Source organism: Peromyscus maniculatus, chromosome 22, assembly GCF_049852395.1.
Source record: "Peromyscus maniculatus bairdii isolate BWxNUB_F1_BW_parent chromosome 22, HU_Pman_BW_mat_3.1, whole genome shotgun sequence".
In the NCBI taxonomy this organism is placed as follows: Eukaryota; Metazoa; Chordata; class Mammalia; order Rodentia; family Cricetidae; genus Peromyscus; species Peromyscus maniculatus.
This window is the reverse complement of record NC_134873.1, coordinates 12,699,124-12,718,680: the sequence shown is the minus strand read 5'-3', so window position 1 is coordinate 12,718,680 and position 19,557 is coordinate 12,699,124. Positions and strand designations below refer to the sequence as shown.

General features: G+C 40.8%; 2 protein-coding genes across 2 annotated transcripts; both read right to left on the bottom strand.

Moving 5' to 3' along the window:
• Positions 1-6,697: 6,697 nt before the first annotated feature.
• On the bottom strand, positions 6,698-8,125 carry LOC102922106 (olfactory receptor 10H1-like). The gene has a single exon (XM_006991301.3). The coding sequence runs from the start codon at positions 8,123-8,125 to the stop codon at positions 7,178-7,180; it is 948 nt and encodes a 315-aa protein (XP_006991363.3). The 3' UTR covers positions 6,698-7,177.
• A 10,228-nt stretch (positions 8,126-18,353) lies between these two features.
• LOC102928173 (olfactory receptor 10H28) lies at positions 18,354-19,304 on the bottom strand. Its single transcript, XM_016009537.2, has one exon. It carries the CDS (start codon positions 19,302-19,304, stop codon positions 18,354-18,356), a length of 951 nt encoding a protein of 316 aa, XP_015865023.2.
• Between the last annotated feature and the right edge of the window lie 253 nt (positions 19,305-19,557).

The following is a 19,557-nucleotide window of genomic DNA, read 5'->3' as shown; positions in this document are numbered from 1 at the left end:
TGCCTATGGGAGAACATTTTACATTCAAACCACAATGCAATTAAATGCTAATGTGTTCAGGAAACACCATCCTAATATACCTGGAAATACTGCCTAATCAGTTATATGAACAATTCATGACCTAGACAGGCTGGCAGTTAAATTAACAAAGTTCTATGGTTACAAATAAATGCAAGAACACTATGGTTTGAGGTTCACTCATTCTATATCCCAGTTTCTCATACCACTGTGGTTCTTCCTCCCCTAGGGGGCATTTGGAAGTTTCAGTAGTTATTTTGATTGTTATGATGCAAGGCAAGGGGTTTGTGAAATAGCCACTGATAGAACAAGAACATTCAGGAATGTTTCTTGGTGACCTTACAACACACGGAACAGTCCCCTCTCTATATTGACTCTGTACAAAAACATGGAAAAAGATGCAAGCCCTGCTATATTTATTCAACAAAATATATTGAGCTCCTGTTGTGTGTTAGACAATTTCCCATTGCTAATATTTAAATATTGACTCAGAGGTGGAGAGAGAAGTCAGTGGTTAAGAGCAAGTGCTGTTTTTGCAGAGGATCCAAGTTCAGTTTCCAGCATCTACATCAGGTAGCTCACAACTACCTATAACTCCAGCTCTCACAGCCCAACATCCTCTTCTGGTCTCTGTAGGCACTAATGTACATACACAAACCTGTACCCCACCCCCCCCACACACACAGAGACACACACACTAAAAATAAAAATAAACTCTTAAAGACAAACAAAATTGTGACCCAATTAGACAGGAATAATAATCTCAGTGGCTACATTTGATAGGGAACATATATGAAAATCATATACACATATGTGACTATATATAGTGTACATATACATATATATGTTATATTTGTGTTATACATAAAAAATGTTAATATTAGCCGGGCGGTGGTGGCGCACACCTTTAATCCCAGCACTCGGGAGGCAGAGCCAGGCGGATCTCTGTGAGTTCGAGGCCAGCCTGGGCTACCAAGTGAGTTCCAGGAAAGGTGCAAAGCTACACAGAGAAACCCTGTCTCGGGAAAAAAAATGTTAATATGAAATATATAACATATAGCACATATATATGTTTATATATACATCAGACAGCTGCGTAGTCAGAGCTCCACTTACATGGGCTCCACATCCTTAGATTTAACCAAATAGAGGTTGAGCATATTAAACAACATTTCATTTATTTATGTGTGTGTTTATGTTATGCATATGTGCTGCATAGCTCTGGATATATAGAGGGTCAACTTGCAGGAATCAGTTCTCTCCTTCAATCTCCTTGGACCCAGGGATTAAATTCAGACCATCAGGTTTAGCAGCAGGCACTTTTACCCACTGAACCATCTCACTGGCCTTGAACATATTTAAAAGTGGCATCTAGACTGCTTACTTGTTATTATACCTGAACAATGTAGGATAATAACTATTTATACAGTGTTTATATTGTATTACACTTTCCAAATATTGGCCGGGCAGTGGTGGCGCACGCCTTTAATCCCAGCACTCGGGAGGCAGAGGCAGATGGATCTCTGTGAGTTCGAGGCCAGCCTGGTCTACAGAGTGAGTTCCAGGACAGGCTCCAAAGCTACACTGAGAAACCCTGTCTCAAAAAAACAAACCAAATATTATACAGGTGATATAAAGTACATGGATAGTTTTTTGGTTTCCATTGCATATGACACTGCTTTATATAAGGAATTTGAATATCGTCAGAATTTAGTATCTGGCAGGGGTATCCAAGAATCAGTCCTCATGGATAGCCATGGGTGGTTGTGTATATATATATATATATATATATATATATATATATATATATATATGTATATATATATATATGAAATAGATTTTGACAAGATATAAATGAACTACAATGATTGGTTTTAAGAGAGGAGGTGAGTCATTGGGAGGATGTCAGTGAAGACATTACTAAGGAGGTGACTTTCAGGTCAGACCTTAATGCATATAGAAATAAAAGAAATGGAATCCCAGATAGATGCTAGAGCAAATACAAGGATCTGGAGGTATGAGTTGGCTTGCTTTTCCACAGGAGGATGCTGTGGCTGGGGAGCTGAGAAGAGCCAGGGATTGAATGTGGATGCAAAGTGACAAATGATCATGTGGTTTTCACCATATACCTAGAATTAGAGGGTTTAATAGAGCAGCATTTTCAGACTTTCCCTTTGGAAGTCCCTCCAGGCTGCTGGGTAGAGATATCCTGAGGAGTTTGTGGTAAGATGAGAGAAAAAATATCCTTGTGTAGGAGCCTAGAAGTCCATCCACAACCAAGGCCATTTGGTCAATGTGGAAGGAAAACAGAATAGTGGATTGATGGTAGCATATCTCCTCTCCCAAGCTGGCCTTGTTCTCTAGCAATTAGTTTCAGAACACTTAGCTCCAATTAGTTCAGGAAGGGGTTTCTGAAAGTCTGGGGACCTCCATGTCAACAGACCTGTCTCTGCGCACCTGCCCTTTAATTACTTCTCTGTACTCTGCCATGGGGAGACCAAAGAATGCACAGAGGGAACCATTAAGAAGGAAGGAAGAGCAAACAGTGAAGAATGCAGGGAGTGTGGGACTTCAAAAATTAGAAGCTGATTAACAACAGAGAGATGAGGACAGGGCTTTTGGATCCTGATGGGAATTACCAATGTTGGCGGTCAGAGTTGGAGGCTCTCTCCTCTCCTACAGTATGTGGGTAGTCATTATACTAAGTCTGCTGTGTTTGCAGGCTTTTAAAAATTTTTGCATTTAGCTGCACAGTGGTGGCACGCCTTTAATCCTAGCACTTGAGAGGCAGAGCCAGGTGGATCTCTATGAGTTCAAGGCCAGCCTGGTCTACAGAGCAATATCCAGGACAGGCACCAAAACTACACAGAGAAACCCTGTCTCAAAAAATAAATTAATTAATTAAAATAAATAAAATTTTGCATTTACTCATTCTGTCCCTAGAAAATTAATGATGGCCTCTATTTGTAGTCTGTGGAAAGAAAAGAAATGTAAGCATTTATGATCTTTGAGGGGGAGGTTAGCAGAAAAGACAGACAGTCATCATGAGTACTCAACTTAGAGACACCAAAAATTTCAGTAACTAATATAAATCATGTTTAGTATAATACCTTTCACTCCATATTTTATTCAATCTTAAATTATACATATATATGTAGCATACAGTTTGATAATCTGATGCATGTAAAATCAAAATTAATATTTTGATAACATTGTCTCATATATCCTAGGCTATCCTCAGATTTGCTATGTAGTTGAGGATGTCCTTGAACTCGTGATCTTACTGCCTCCACTTCAGAAATGCTGAGATTCAAGCATGTGTTACTATATTCATTTCAAAAGTAATTAAAACAAATCACATGAACAAGTATGTCAACATTTTAAAGTATTTAAACATTTAAAGAGGGAATAGCTTCCTTCACTTTCTAGTCTCCCTTACCCTGACCTCTGTCTAGAAAGATAACATTCATCCAGTAAACCTTTTGGCTGCTTTAAATTTATATGACAACTAATGCTAAGGAAAGCACATAATGTGGTTTGTTTTAATTTAAAATTTTAAATTTCCTGTATGTGTGCGTGCACACGTGCATAAGTGCACGTGTATAGGTCAGAAGACAACTTGCAGAGGGTAGTTTCCTCCTTCCACCTTCTTGGTTCTGTGGCTAGAAGTCAGGCCCTCAGGCCTGGCACCAGTGCCTTTACTAGCTGGGCCATCTTGCTGGCCCCAGGTTTGCTTTACCTTCATATTAGTGCACACTTCACCAGTTCAACAACAGCCGCCTTTTCCCCTAATGACCACGGGGAATGGTGGTGAAGTTTCTAGAGTACCAGACACATGTGGTGGCACAAGTTTTTAATACTAGCACTCAGGAGGCAGAGGCAGTTCAAAGTCCGTCTGGTCTATAGAGTGATTTCCAGGACAGCCAGCACTACACAGAGAAACCTTGTCTCAAAAACAAACAACCAAACAACAACAACAACAACAAATGTTCCTAGGGTATAGCTAATAAGCCCTCTTGGCTATTAATGCTTTCACCAGAGAAACATTAACTGTACTTCAGGACTTGTGCTGGCCACTCCACATTCCTCATCTGTGACAATTCCAGGCGTTGATGAGTGGGCTAGCTCAGCATCTGAAAACCTTTATGTTTTATAGGAAAAGCATGCCCTTCTACCAAGTATCGTGACTCACCCCTACAATTTCTAAAATAACCAAAGAACTTGCCTTTAATTTTTAAAAGCATTTATTTGCTGTTTTGAGGAACTGTGGGTGGAGGAGAGATGCATATGTGCACACATTCCATGGCATATATATGGAGGTCAGAAAACAATTTGTGGGAGTAGGTTCTCTTCTTCTACCATGTGAGTCCCATGGATCAAACTCAGGCTATGCGGTCAAATACTTCTACCTCTAAGTCGTCTCACTGGCCCAAAACTCTGCCTTTAGAAGAGGGCATGACTATCTTAAGATAAAAAAATTTGGTACAACTTAAGCATTCCGAATATGAAAATCAAAATCTAAAATGTCCCATGATTCCACAGGTAGAACTTTTCACATTTGACTGAGTGATGGGTCACACAGCTCAGATGCAGTTACACTGAAACTATTGCATGAAGATGCATTAAATTTGTGCATAGGATGCTTATAAAACACAAATGTATTTTATATTTACATTTCAGTCCTATCCCCAAGATATTTTACCATATATATCTGGACATAGTATAAGATCTCAAAAAATGTCTGAAACATTGCCAGTTCTAGACCTTTTAAGGTAACATAAATTTTCCTATATTTACTCATGATGCTCTTTTTTATATCACTGTGTCTACAATTTCTGCCTTAAAGTATGAGAGCCAGCTTGTCTAAATTTACAATGTATCCCCTCAAGTCTTGCACACTGAACGTTTCTTTCCAAGTCATGATAAGACTATGTCCCTGCATTTTTGACCCATTTGCTTGATACTTTCCAGATTTTGTCTCTTGTTCCCATGATCCTTCCTTTCCCAGTCTATAAAAGACTGACTTCCCAGATTCACAACCCATGAGAAATATGCTTCTAGTACTCAGCTCCAACTCCAAGAATAAGTTCTATTCTAGCTTTGTAGTTTACTGGGTAAGACTTTAGTTAACTGACTTAGTCTCTTTATAGCTCAGTTTGCTCATCTTTAAAATGGGGCTAATAACCCTTTCTCCTATGTAAAGTAAAACAACTCATATGTTTTTACTTGTTTTACTTAAGATCTCTAATTACTATTTGGGGAAATAGAAATCAATAAGAGTGGGGTTATGGCTCACTGAGCTATAATTTACTATACTTCTGTAGTCTAGGTATAATTCTACTAGTAAGTAGAACACACTGCCCCCTTGGTTTGAGTACCAGCACTGCAAATTTTAATTAAAATAAAGGCACTAGCACAATGACTTCAATGGGTAAATGTGCTAGCTTCAGAGAGAAACCTTGTTTCAAAATACATCCCCTTCAATAAAAAAGGTAGACAGTACTCCTGATTTAAACCTAGAAAGATGGAGGGAAAGAACTGATTCTACAAAGTTGTCCTCTGACCTCCAGTTCATGGTACACACACCCTCACACACATACACATAATAAATAACACAATATTAAAAATTTTAAATAAGATGAAATCCATTAAAATATACCAAAGCGACTACAATTAGAAAATCAGGAAATAATGAAAAGTTGTCAAGGATGTAGAGAAATCAGAACTCTCACACTCAGCTGGTGGGAATATAAAATGAGGTAGTTACTTTGAAAGACACTATTGCAGTTCTTCAAATAACTAAACATAAGTATACTTTATCACCCATAAATTCCATTCATATATATATATATATATATATATATATATATATGAATATATATAAAGTTATGGAGACATGCACACAAAAACTTCTATATAAACATTTACAGCAGCATAATTTTTAATAGCCCCAAAGATGAAGATAATTATTGGGTGAATGTAGACTACACAGTCATGGAAAAGCATGAACCCATGTAAAGGAATAAAGCACAAGCCCACACTACAATGTAGATGAATCTTGAAGATATGATGCTGTGTAGAAAGATTCATCATAAAAGAATATATTTTGTATGATTCTATCTGTTTAAAAAAACCTGAAGAAATAAATCCACAGATACAGTATATTATGAGAGACTGACAGAAAGAGATGGTTGAAGGTTAAGAGTTTCTTCTAGGTTGGAGAGGTGGTTCAGTTAGAAAACCAATTGCTTCACAAGTTTGAAGACCTGAGTTTGATCCCCAGCATTCACCATGATGGGTGGCATGCACTTGTAATTCCAACCCTGGTGAGGCAGTGACAGGAAGATCCCTGGGGCTTGAAGGCCAGTCAGCCTACCCTACTTGGTGAGTCCCAGAATCACTGAGAGACCCTGTCTCAAAAATAAAAGGTAGACAATTACAATGGGCAGTGGTGGCACATGCTTTAATTCCAGCACTTGGGAAGCAAGGGCAAGCAGATCTCTGAGTTGGAGGCTAGCCTTGTCTCCAGAGCAAGTTCCAGGACAACCAGGGCTTCAGAGAGAAACCTTGTTTCAAAATACATCCCCTTCAATAAAAAAGGTAGACAGTACTCCTAATAAGCTACACCTGAAGTTGTCCTCTGGCTTCATACATACATGCACACCAGCGCATACACAAAATCACAAAAGATCTCTCTTCCCCTCATCCTTCTTTGAGAAAGAACTCTGCTATGTAGTCCAGTTATGCCTTTACCTCACATGTAATCCAGGCTTGTCATGTTCTTGTTATCCTCTTTAGCCACCCAAGTGCTGAGATTATATTTATACAACACTGAACTCAGCTAGGATTCAGAGAAGGGGGATTAGAGATAAAAAAAAAAAGGTTCTAAAGTGGCAGCTAGTGATTGTGTAAACCTTAAAATGGTAAATTAAATGGTATGCTAAGTTTGGGATGGAGGTGCATATAAATAACTACTATGAAGTAAGAAGGGGCAAGGAAAAGGGGGAGTGGAAGAGAGGAGAAGAATGGGGAGGGAGGGGAGGAGAGAAGTGAGGAGAAGAGAAAAGAAGAGGAAGAAAAAGAGAAATAGAGAATGGAAAGACAGAGAGAGGACAACAGAATTTCTCCCTACCACGTTCCTTCCAGAAATCCAGTCTCATCAGGAGTTTTGCAGAAATAATTTGTTTAGGAAAGCTTTCTTCATGGTTACCTTCAGCTCCTTGTTCCTGAGACTGAAGATGATGGGGCTGAGGAAGGGGGTGAGGACTGTGTAGGTGATACCCATCAGAGTGTCTCCTTCTAGAGACTTGGGACCCTTGGGTTTGAGGTAGATGACAGAGGCAAAGCCATAGTGTACAATCACCACTGTGAGGTGGGACGCACAAGTGGAGAAAGCCTTGTGCCGACCCTCTGCTGATGGTATCTTCAAGATGGCTGCCACAATGAAGGCATATGAGAGGAGGATGAGGAGAAAGCATCCCAGGAGGGCTGTGATGCACACCATCCCTACACCCTTTGCCACCTCCAGTACATTCTCTCCACATGCCAACTTCAACAGAGGTGGAACATGGCAGAAGAAATGGTGAATCTCATTGGGTCCACAGAAAATGAGGTTGAAAATGGCTGTTGTCACCACTGTCCCCATGAATGAACCACCAACCCAGGACCAGGCAACCAAGCAGGCACAGCCCCGGGGGCTCATGAGCACATTGTAGCGCAGTGGGTGACAGATTGCCACATAGCGGTCATAGCCCATGACAGTGAGTAGGAAAGAGTGAGTGAAGCCAAATGTGAAGGAGAAGAACATCTGGCTGGCACAGGCCAGAAAGGTGATGGAGTGAAGTGTGGAGAGCAGGTCAGCCAACATGCGTGGGATGATAGCAAAGGTATAGAAAATCTCGGAGATGGAGAGGGCACACAAGAAGAGGTACATGGGTGTGTGGAGACTGCGCTCACTCCAGATGGTGGCCATGATAAACAGGTTGCCCAGCAGTGTGAAGAGGTACATGAGCAGGAACAGCAGGAAGAACATCAGCTGAAGGTGAGGGAAGGTAGTGAAGCCAATGAGGATGAACTCTGATACAAAGGAGTAATTGAGCCCCAACATGGCAGCCACACCTGAAAGGGGTGAAGGAACATAACTTACTCATTAGGATCACAAAGTTTGCCATTTGCTTTGTGTGTGTGTGCTCTTCTTAAGAAGATATCTGAGAAGCTTCTTTACCTATCTACAACATGATTAGTCTACCTGAAAAAAAATATTTTTACAGTCATCCCTTGATAGTCACAGGAAATTTTTTCCAAGACTTCCCACCATACACTAAATGTTTTGCTAATCAAGTGCATTATGTAAAATATGGTGGTATTTTCATAGTCTCTGTATATCCTCTCCAGACTTTAAATCATGTCCAGAGAGCTTAGGCTATCTAATATTATATACACATCACATAAATAGTTGTTATACTGAATTATTGATGGATAATGACAAGAGACTGGGGATATAACTCGGTTGTTAAATTGTTTGCTATGCAAGCATATGGATATGAGTTAATTTCATAAGCCACATTTTAAAAGCTGGGTGTGATAGATTACACTTGTAATCTCAGTACTGGGAAGGTGGAGAAAGGAAAATTCCTGGGTAACACTAGCATAGCTTTGTCCATAAGCCTCAGGAATGAGCAAGAGACCTTGTCTCAGAAAACAAAGTGGATGGTATCTGAGGAATGATTTCTAAGGTTGGCCTTTGGCTACATGCTAGCACAGAAACACAAATGCATAACACACACACACACACACACACACACACACACACACACACACACACACACAGAAAGAGTGACTATGAGGGGGATATTGAAAAGATCTCTCCTAGGAGAGCTGGCCCCCACTCTTGATGGCTCTGGGAGAACTTCCCTATCCCTTACCAGTGGCCTCAATAGGAGAGCTGGCCCTGGACACTTGCCCCACACCTCACTATGGCATGGGTGCAGGAGAGTTGTCCCTTACCCTCACCTGTGGCAGAAGATCTTGATGGAGGCCCAGACTGACCAACTGACCTATCACTCAGGCCCAATACAGACCTTTGAGTTGGTCCACTCCAGCAGCTGCCCTATCTATGACTTACTAGAGTTCGTGAAGGGACCAGTCCTGTGGAACCATAGCCCTAGGATCTCCATGACTAGGGGCAACAGCAGGATATCTGAGAGAAGTTTTGGTGAGGGTCCAGTATTGATGGTGTACCCGAAGCCAAAGGCCCTGAACCAGACCTCATTGCAATGAACATTTGCAAGTACATCCGTTTGGGCAAAAGGGTCTCTGCATGACATACCACAGCTCCCAATGCCACCAAAATGAATAAGGAGGCAATGCAGAGGCAGGAAAGATGGAGGAGCAAAGTAGTTTTGTTTGCTTGTTTTAAATTTAAATTATTTTTGCTATTTTTTAATTTTTTTTCAGGGAAGAGGCTACATGGGTGGAAGGTGGACATGGAAGGACTGGGAAATGAATGGGATTGTGGCACATCATGTAAAATTCCCAAAGATTCAATAAAACTTATGTTAATAAAAAAAGAATATTGAAAAGAAAAATACAGACACATAAAGCCTAGGCATAACCACATTTGAGACACAAGTAAAACTCATGTATGCAGAAGACAGACTGCAATAATTTGCTCAGGGTCATACAAAATCATGTATGTTAAATGCATAATCAGAACTCACTAAATGGTAATATTTATTTTTAAAAAATTAATATTAGTACTACTTTTTAAAAAAGGTTTATTTGAGGCCTGGAGAAATGGCTCATCCATAAAAAGCAATTGGTACTGTTGAACAGGAATGGGGTTTTGTTCCTAGCATCCATGTTGGGTGGTCCGCAATTGACTATGACTCCAGTGCTAGGGTATCTGAAGTGTGTGTGTGTGTGTGTGTGTGTGTGTGTGTGTGTGTGTGTGTGTGTGCGTGCGTGCGTGTGTACCAAGCAGAACTTTCAATCACAACAGATGGAGAAAATAAAACATTCCATGATAAAACAAAATTTAAGCAACATTTCTCTGCAAATCTGGTTCTACAGAAAGTGCTAGAAAGAAAATGGCAACATAAGGAGGATGACCACACCCAACAAAACACGGATGATGAATGATCTCGGGCCAGCAAGCAAATCAGAGGGGACACACACACACACACACACACACACACACACACACACACACACTTTACACTCATATTTTAAAAAGATTATTTGGTCATTTTATTTGTGTGTCTATGTGTGTGCTTGGGTATGTGTATGTGTACTATATGCATGCAGGTACCCATGGAGGCCAGAAGAGGGTGTCAGATCACCTGGAACTGGTGTCATGGGCTGTTATGGGCTACCCAACATGGATGCTAGGAACAAAACCTGATTCAGTGAGAGACTTTGTCTGAAAGCAAAGATGGAGAGTGATAGAGGATGCCTGATGTCCTCCTCTGGCCTCACAGACTTGTACAACTGCACACATATGTACACATACACATACATCACACTCACAGCACACACATACACACACACACACACACACACATGTGCATGCATGCATGCAAATAAGAGAAGATATGGGGAGAAGGGAAGAAAATCCTAATAACTAAATCAAAGTGAAAAATTATAGTAACTGACTGAAATCAAGAAAGGAACGTTAAAAGGATGTTAACAGAAAAAGTAACAGATTTTAAGTAAGATCTACAGTTGTTTAAAAGTGATTTTATAGATGTTAATGATCTTGTTGTTGTATTAAGATTATGTGCTGTGCTGTCAAGAGAAGGTAGGTGAGATTCAGAGGACCCAAGTTTAAATCCTAGCACCCATGTTGGGCTGTTCACAACCACCTATAACCCAGCTCCAGGAGATCTGATCCCTCTGGCTTCTGCAGGCACCAGCTGTCCTGTGCACATACCTACCCATACACATAATTAAAAATAAAACAAATCTTTAAAAATATAATGAAAAGAACTTCTCTACTCTGCTTGTGATTTTTTTGGGAGGATGTGTAAGATCAAAGTTAGCTAAAAGTAAAACCGAAAAAACAAAGTTTCTATTCAAAGTAGCAGCAAAATTGACAAAGTATATAGAAAGTAGTTTAATCTGGATCATAGAAGTCCTCCATGGAGATCAGTTACACCATTCAGGTAACACCACCAGAAAACATGACAGTTACTTTAAATAACTTGACGAAATTGAAGGACTATAGTAGTAAGATATTAATTTTTCCTGAGGTGTGCTAAAAATGTGCTCTCAAAACTACAGTTGGATTTTTTTTTGACAAACTGAAAAATTAAAAAAAATACTTTCATACCAGAACAAAGATCCATGAATAATTAAGTGAACCTTGAAAATTGTGAGGAGAAGAAGCAGGCCACAAAGTATCTTCCAGGACACTGATTCAGATGAGTAAATCTTCTGAATAGAGCACTAGGGATTGGAGCAAGACCAAACAGACCAGCCCTTCAGAACGGAGGCATAAACTATTGAGAAGTATGAAGAATTTATAGCCAAAGAATTTATAGCCAAAGAAGGAATTGTTTAGGGGATGCTGTGGGGGAAAGTAGCTTTTCATAGAGAGGAAAGCAAAGCTGGCCTCCCTGTGAGATCACAATCAAAGAGAGAATGGAAGACATTTAAAGAGCTGTCAAAATGGTTTGGCCAGTAAAGGCGTTTGCTGCCAAGCCTGAAGATCTGCGTTCCATCTTCAGGACCCACTTGGTAGAAAAAGGGAACCAAGATAACTCCCAAAAGTTGTCTTCTGATCTCCACATGCATGCTCTGGTACATTTGAAGAAAACACACACACACACACACACACACACACACACACACACACACACACACACACCCTCAAATATAAATTAACAAAAGTAATAAAATTTTAAATATTAATATTAAAGATAAAATAATAGTTACTCAAAGAAATGTTGGGTGATCTTTATAATTGAGAAAATAATTCTTTAAACATTGGAAAACAAAAGCCCGATCTGGGCATGGTGCCACTAAGTCTTACAATCTGCATTTCATCTCCGTGAAAGGAGAGAACTGATTGATGCCTGCAAGTTGTTCTCTGACCTCCACATAGTATACAGGGACCCTGACAGCTGAGCTCATGCTCCGCACTGCCTCTCTATCCTTCCCACCCACTAGTCACTATTTCTGGACCTCACTCCCTGCATGTCCATTAAATGCACCCAGCCTCAGCACTTGCCTTTTGTCCCATCTCTTGGACCACTGTACCTTCATATTTTCCCTCCTTTTCTTCCCAGGCTTCTCTCGAGGTAGAGATAATTCTCTGGATAAGTTACAGGTTGTGGAATCATGTAGACCTGTGGCTCCAGTCACCGATTTTAACTGAGTATTTTGATAACCAAGTGCCTGACCTTCTCAGATCCCAGAGATGATGCCATGGCAAGTGCTCAGCATAAAGCGTACCAACTGGCATTGTTAGAATCACCACCATCTGTTCCCATTGCCGATGGACGTCTCTAAGATGACTGTCACTCACTTGTCAGGTTATCCATAAGGGCACCATGACATTCCAGGATCTCACCCTGACTCCAGGCTAATTTTTCCTCTGTTCCTGCATGCCTCCCAAACCTCAACACTCATAGGCTCCAGGAGACCTGTTCCTAAATGTGCAAATGTTACTAAAATTACAGAAATGTTTCCTGCTCCCTTTCTCTCTGGTATATACTCCATTCTACAGTTTCTCAGGACAACTCCTTTGAAAGACTCCAACAGGCGTTTTCCAATCACCTACAGGAAACTGGATCTAGAGAAAAAAGAAAGGCCAACGTTTTTACCACTGACACAAAAACCCAGACAGAGCCCCTTGGAGATGTCTTCCCAGTCTGACCCCAGTGTCCACACTTTTCAAGGGGAGCATTACAAGACCTCTATAGCTCTGTCTGCTCTATAGATCTGTGTCATAAACCTAAAACTGTTAACACAAGTACAAAAGCAGAAAAAGTCAAGCGAGGGGCCACACCCAGCTTCTGAAGTACACACTGTTGGTTATACTCAATAAACAGACAGAAATGGAGACAATTACTCATTCTACACACATATACTGAAAGAACTTAGCAGGTACATGGAACTTATCTGAGAATTCAATAAAACTAAGAACAAATAGTAGCAGCACATCCGAGGGTTTTGTTTTGGTTGAACAACATCCAGAGGTGCATGTCTGTCTACCTGTAACCTCACAATGTGACTTTATTTGGAAATAAGGTCTTTGCAGATTTTAACCAAGGTAGAGATCTTGAGATAAGCTCATCCTAAATTGTAATGTGATATATATACAGAGACTGGCATCCTTCTAAGAAAAGTGGGGCTAATAAGATGATTCAGTAGGTAAAGGTGCTGTCTTCCAAACTTGACTACCTGAGTTTGATCCCTAGGACCCACACAGAAGGTAAAAATGAGATAACTCATTTTCACAAGCTATCCCCTGGCTTATCCCTGTGCACTGTGGAACATGCATGCCTCTATTGATACACATCATGTATGTATACTCACAATAAATTGTTGATTTTTAAAAACTAAAAAAGTAGTAGAAGTCACATAGTCATAAAGGGGCCATAAAGCTAAAGGTAGAGACTGGAATGATGTTGCTGCTAGAAGTTAGCAGACACAAGGAAAGATTCTCCCTTAGTGTCTTTAGAGGGTTTGTGGCCCTGTTGATAGATTAGTATAGGACTGCTAGTCTTCAGAGCTATGAGAGTTAATTTCTCTTGTTTTAAGCCACCATTTAATTGTTTAAATTATATAAGGTCTTTATAATAATTTGCTATGGCAGTGATGAGAATTTAGTAGAGGTGTATCACACACACACACACACACACACACACACACACACACACACACACACACACACACACACACACTGTGTACAAATCCACACAGTACAGGTGACAGAAACACACAAGACAGACACTTGATCTTGCCGTGTCTCAGAAATGTTCTCCTTTCCATATTGTATGAAAACTCATCACCCCAGAATAAAGCCTGGAAGCAATGACTAGCAGGGAAAGGGGAAGTGATCGGGAGTAAATAGATTCAGTGGACCACTGGGACCCAGTACTGGCCTTCACAGCTAGGAACCAGGTCCCTCTATCAATAGACAACCCACTATACATTCTTTCACCTTTCTTTCCTGACCCAGAATTCAAAGCTGCTCTGTGCCCTATTTTCTTTGTCTTCTACTATCCAGTCCCTATAGCACTTGACCTGTTTATCCTGGAAAGAAAGAGCTTTGCTTACCTTAGTGGCGAAACTTGGTGATGGTCTAAAGTGCAGCCTGCAGAGTGCAGCCTTCAGAGTGCAGCCTGCAGAGAGTGCAGCCTGCAGAGAGTGCAGCCTGCAGAGAGTGCAGCCTGCAGAGTGCAGCCTGCAGGGCCCCGTGTATAGACCACTAGAACTATGATGGGAGGGACGGGAGTTTTATCTCCGCAGGTGTCTTCCCCAGTGGCAGGTTCCCAGATGCCTTTCCACTGAACTTGACTGGGGACGAGGGATTCAAGGTCCTGTAAGTCCAGGGAGGGTGGCTAGGGACCCTGAAATGTACCTCCCTCCTTCCTTTCAATGGATCTTCTACCTGTCTGTCTGTCTTTCTATCTATCTACTAATATCTATCATTTGTTAATATCTATTATTGCCCTTGGTTTGCTCTTGCTGTATAACTCCCTCTTTCTCTCTTTTTTCCTTCCTTTGTCTACTTTTTCCTTCTCTCCTCTCCCCTCTCCCACCCCACCCCCCTTTTTTTTTTACCTGGGACACCACTTCCTCCAATGCTACCTTTAGTCTTTCTCTGTTTTTCCTTTAGATCTCAACTTAGATTTTCATCCCCCTAGAAAATTCAGCAGGGACCCAGGGATATGACTTAGTGGATAAGAGTGCTGCTGTGGAACTATGCGAACCTTAGTTCAAATCCCCAGTACCCATATTAAAAATATGGGCATAGTTGTGCATGCCTATAGCCCCAGAACTGTAGGAGCCAGAGCTATAAGTATTGAGAGGGCATACAGGCCACAAGCATAACATCATGTTCAGTTAAACAATTCTTTTGAGCCAGGGTATTTAACTAAACCTCATTTATTCAATAAAGGATTAGATAAGATACTCAATGTCCTCCTCTAGCGAATCCACACAAACACATCTACATCATGTGTGCATGCACGCATTCACACATTCATGCATGAATCATGCACTTATGCATACAGGAGAAAAAAATAAAAAAAACTCCTACCAGTATTTCTTTACCCCACCCCATCAATACTGGGTGTCTAGGCTGGGCTAGGCTTCTCACTATCTATCATTTTGAGAAAATTGAATCAGGTGTCTAGATAATGTTTTCCAGGATGGTTTTTATGGTCAATTAGATATCAACAAATGAGGCTGGAGAAGTATAGAAAGCTTTAGAACAAGGCCCCTTTTGTTTTGTTGGCCAGGCTCATCCAAGAGACTTCTAAAACATAAGCTATTGCTGGTTCCCTTGGTTGTATCACAGAGGCAGAGGACATGACTTATGTGTCTTCACATAACACTGAAGACACCATGTACTTTGGACACAAGATCTGGAGGATCCAAGCTGCTTGTGACCTGAAAGCATCCTCCCTGAAGTCTAAAACAACCAGCATTTCATGATATCCCTAAGAGTGAAATAATGGCACACATACTTTGCCAGTAACCATCACCTCTCTAGTTGGACTTAAGGCCCACTCAGCAAGAGGGAAATCATACCTGACATAAAAACCATATGAAAACCTACTAGTGTAGGTAGAAGTTTCCATATATATTCTAGTGATGACATCACTCCAATCTCTGCCTTTATGAAATTCTTTTATTTTAAGATTTATTTTAATTTCTTATTTGTGTGTGTGTGTGTGTGTGTGTGTGTGTGTGTGTGTGTTTTCTAGTGAGTCTGTGTGAGGGTATGCCACATGTAAGAGGGTGCCTGAGGAAATCATCTGAGGACATCAGATACTCTGGAGCTGGAGTTACAAGTGGTTGTGAGACTAATGTAAGTGCCAGAACCTGACTCGGGTTCTCTGCAACAGCAAGCAGTACATGCCCTTAACCATTGAGCCATCTCTCCAGCCTCTTAACAAGTTCGTGATAATGACAGAAGTTTCATGGGTAGTTTGGGAAGAAGCTGTCCAATGGATGTTTTGTGGTATCTTTTTTATAATCTTTTTTTCATAAAAATTGCTATTTTGTAATTGTCCATTCTATAGAATATAGTGTGATATTTTTTAATTTCTGTAATCTTTTCTTACATTTGTGTGTGTGTATGCATGTTTGCATATGTGTGAGCACATGCGCCACACAATCCACAGGAATCGGGGAATAACTCTTTCTTTTCACCATGTGTTACCAGGGATGAAACTCAGGTTTTGATACATGTAGCCTTTGGGCAGTGTTGAAATCAACATATTTCCTTTTTTCTTTCTTTCTTTCTTTTTTAATTTTTTTGAGACAGGGTTTCTCTGTGTAGCTTTGGAGCCTGTCCTGGATCTCGCTCTGTAGACCAGGCTGGCCTCGAACTCACAGAGGTCCACCTGAATCTGTCTCCCAAGTGCTGGCATTAAAGGCGTGTGTCACCACTACATGGCTTCTCTCTCTCTCTCTCTCTCTCTCTCTCTCTCTCTCTCTCTCTCTCTCTCTCTCTCTCGCTCTCTCTCTCTCTCTCTCTCTCTCTCTCTCTGTCTCTCTCTCTCTCAAGAAAATGTCTCATTTTGTAATCCAGATGATGAGTTCAAATACCTCACCCTCTTGAATGTGGACATGACTGATACATCTGAAAAAAATTTACAATATTTTGACCTTGTGAAACATATATCCTCTCTAAGCCTCATATTTTGTTATCTGCAGAATATCACCAATGGGTGCCCCAGCCACTGCAGCAACACGGGGCCCGCCCAGGGTTGGCATGGTGGACAGTCCACTATGAACTGGCAAGGAGCTCCTGGGACGCTATTCCTTCCTGGTGAACTATTGGCTACTGAACGGTTCTAGGAGAGGAGGAACCCCCCTTTTTTTCAGTTGTGTACCCCTTAGTAACCTCACCAATCTCTCGTGCATATTTCCAAACCTGTGGTCACAGAGATGGCCTCAGTTAAACTCAGGGGGTCACAAAACAAAGACACAAATGTGGGAAAGGATGTGTAGAGAGTAGGTGAAATTTCCAGAGGTTGGACTATGAGTCATTAAAACACATTTTATCCATATATGAAAAGGAAATGTTAAAGAACAAATTTGACAAATAAAATCAATTAATCACTAATGAATTGAGGGAGGTGGTCTGGCGAGGTGACTTAGCAGGTAAAGGTGCTTGCTGCATAAGCCTGATGATGTTAATCTGTTGCTGGGATCCCATACCAAGATGGAAGGAAAAACTGACTCTATACAGTTATTATCTGACCTCTACAAGGGTGCTGCGGCACATGCACACCACATCAGGTACACACACACACAAATGAATTTTAACAAATAAAAGAAATGAAAGTCAGACTATTTCCCCATTTTTTAAGTGAGGACACAACTAGAAGGCACTGGGTATAAACCAAAAAGGTAGCCTTCACTGCACATTTAATCTGCTGTTTGCATAGCCTTGCATTTCCTAACTTTTGGAACTATAAGAAGCAAATGGTGTTTGTAAGCCACCTACTTAAAAATATTCCTATTATGAGAGCTGGAAAGAACTAATACAGTAGCTTTGAACACCTTTTTTTGGCTATTGCTATGTCAGTAGTGAGGTAGACATTGGTTATATTTATATTTGCTCATTTAATCTGAATCATGTACATGACCAAGTGTGTGGCTGTCATACTTCCTTGTCCCCATGAATGTATCAGGCTTAAGTATCAGACATAAATTCCCATACAAGAATTGCTTTTCATCAGTCACTGTCAATTTGTTTATCTGGAGGATAAAATAAAATGTTGTAATGGAAAAGGTAAGAACTTGGGCTTACAAAGAGGGACAACAGACAGAAAGGGGTAGATATATTGCACTTTGAGAATATCCACTAAAAATTATAGAACTAGATAGAAGTGCACAATATATCCAAAAATGAAAATGTTAAATCTTTATAAAATATAGAAAACATCATGCATACATGACACTATCATAGATGAAGACAGAGGAAGGGAAATGGTCACAGCAAATCATAAGAGACCACAGCTCTTGAGGCAAAGGAAAAAGTGTGGAAAACAAATCACTAGTGAATCAAACACAGGTATATATGGATGAATCATTTCAAGAGTACGAGGGAAACCTGCACCCTTTTAATTTTACAACAAGAGAGTTGACCCTTAGGAACTTCGTTGACAGAAATTCCTGTGGAAGCTTTTATTAATAGCATTCTTCAGCTCCTTATTCCTGAAGCTGAAAATAATTGGACTAAGGAAGGGGGTGAAGACTGTATAGGTGGTAGACATGAGGGTGTCAGTGTAAAGTGAATGGGGTCCTCTGGACTTGAGGTAGATGATGGAGGCAAAGCCATAGTGCACAATCACCACAGTTAGATGGGATGCACATGTAGAGAATGTCTTGTGCCGGCCCTCAGTAGAGGGGATTCTCAAGATGGCAGCCACAATGAAGATATAGGAAAGGACAATAAGGACCAGGCATCCTATGAGGGGTGTGACACACACCAGGATCACAACAATGGTGGCAAAGGCTGTCCTTTCTCCACAGGCCAACTTTAAGAGAGAAAACACATGACAGAGAAAGTGATGGATCACGTTAGATTCACAGAAGGTGAGGTGGAAAATTATTAATGTCACTGTCACCCCAATGAGTGAACCACCAGCCCAAGACCAGGCCACAAGACGAGCACAGCCTTGGAGGCTCATGAGCACATGGTAATGCAGTGGGCGGCAGATGGCCACATAGCGGTCATAGCCCATGACCATGAGCAAGAAGGAATGAGTGTAGCCAAATGTGAAGGAAAAAAATAATTGATTAGCACAAGCTATAAATGTGATGGATCGATGAGTGGACAGCAGGTCAGCCAGCATTCGGGGGGTAATGACAACAGTAAAGAGAATCTCAGAGATGGAGAGGGCACACAGGAAGAGGTACATGGGTGTGTGGAGTTTGCGTTCTGTCCAGACAGCAGCCATGATGAGTAGGTTCCCCAGGAGTGTGAAGAGATACATCAGCAGGTACAGCAGGAAGAGGGCGGGCAACATCTGCTGCGGGAAGGCTGAGAAGCCAAAGAGGATAAATTCTGACATGGTGCTGTAGTTCTGGCCAGGCATGGCTTCCAAGGCTGATGAGATCAGAAATACATTGATGAAAAACACTGCTCTGGCACAGAACAACAGCAATTTAAAAGCTCCGTGTTTGAAAAACTTACTGAACCTTTCTGGGTCTCATTTTCCCTAAAATTGTAACCCCAGTGAGCTTACAAATGAGTCCTACTAATATTTGAAAAATCAATCACTTATTATTATTCAAAACATTGAAAAGATGTTTTGAATCAAAACTTCTTAGATCACTTCAGCATGTTAA

Coding starts and splice junctions, on each gene's coding strand:
- LOC102922106 (XM_006991301.3), bottom strand. CDS start 8,125: ATGTTGGGGCTCAATTACTCCTTTGTATCAGAGTTCATCCTCATTGGC.
- LOC102928173 (XM_016009537.2), bottom strand. CDS start 19,304: ATGCCTGGCCAGAACTACAGCACCATGTCAGAATTTATCCTCTTTGGC.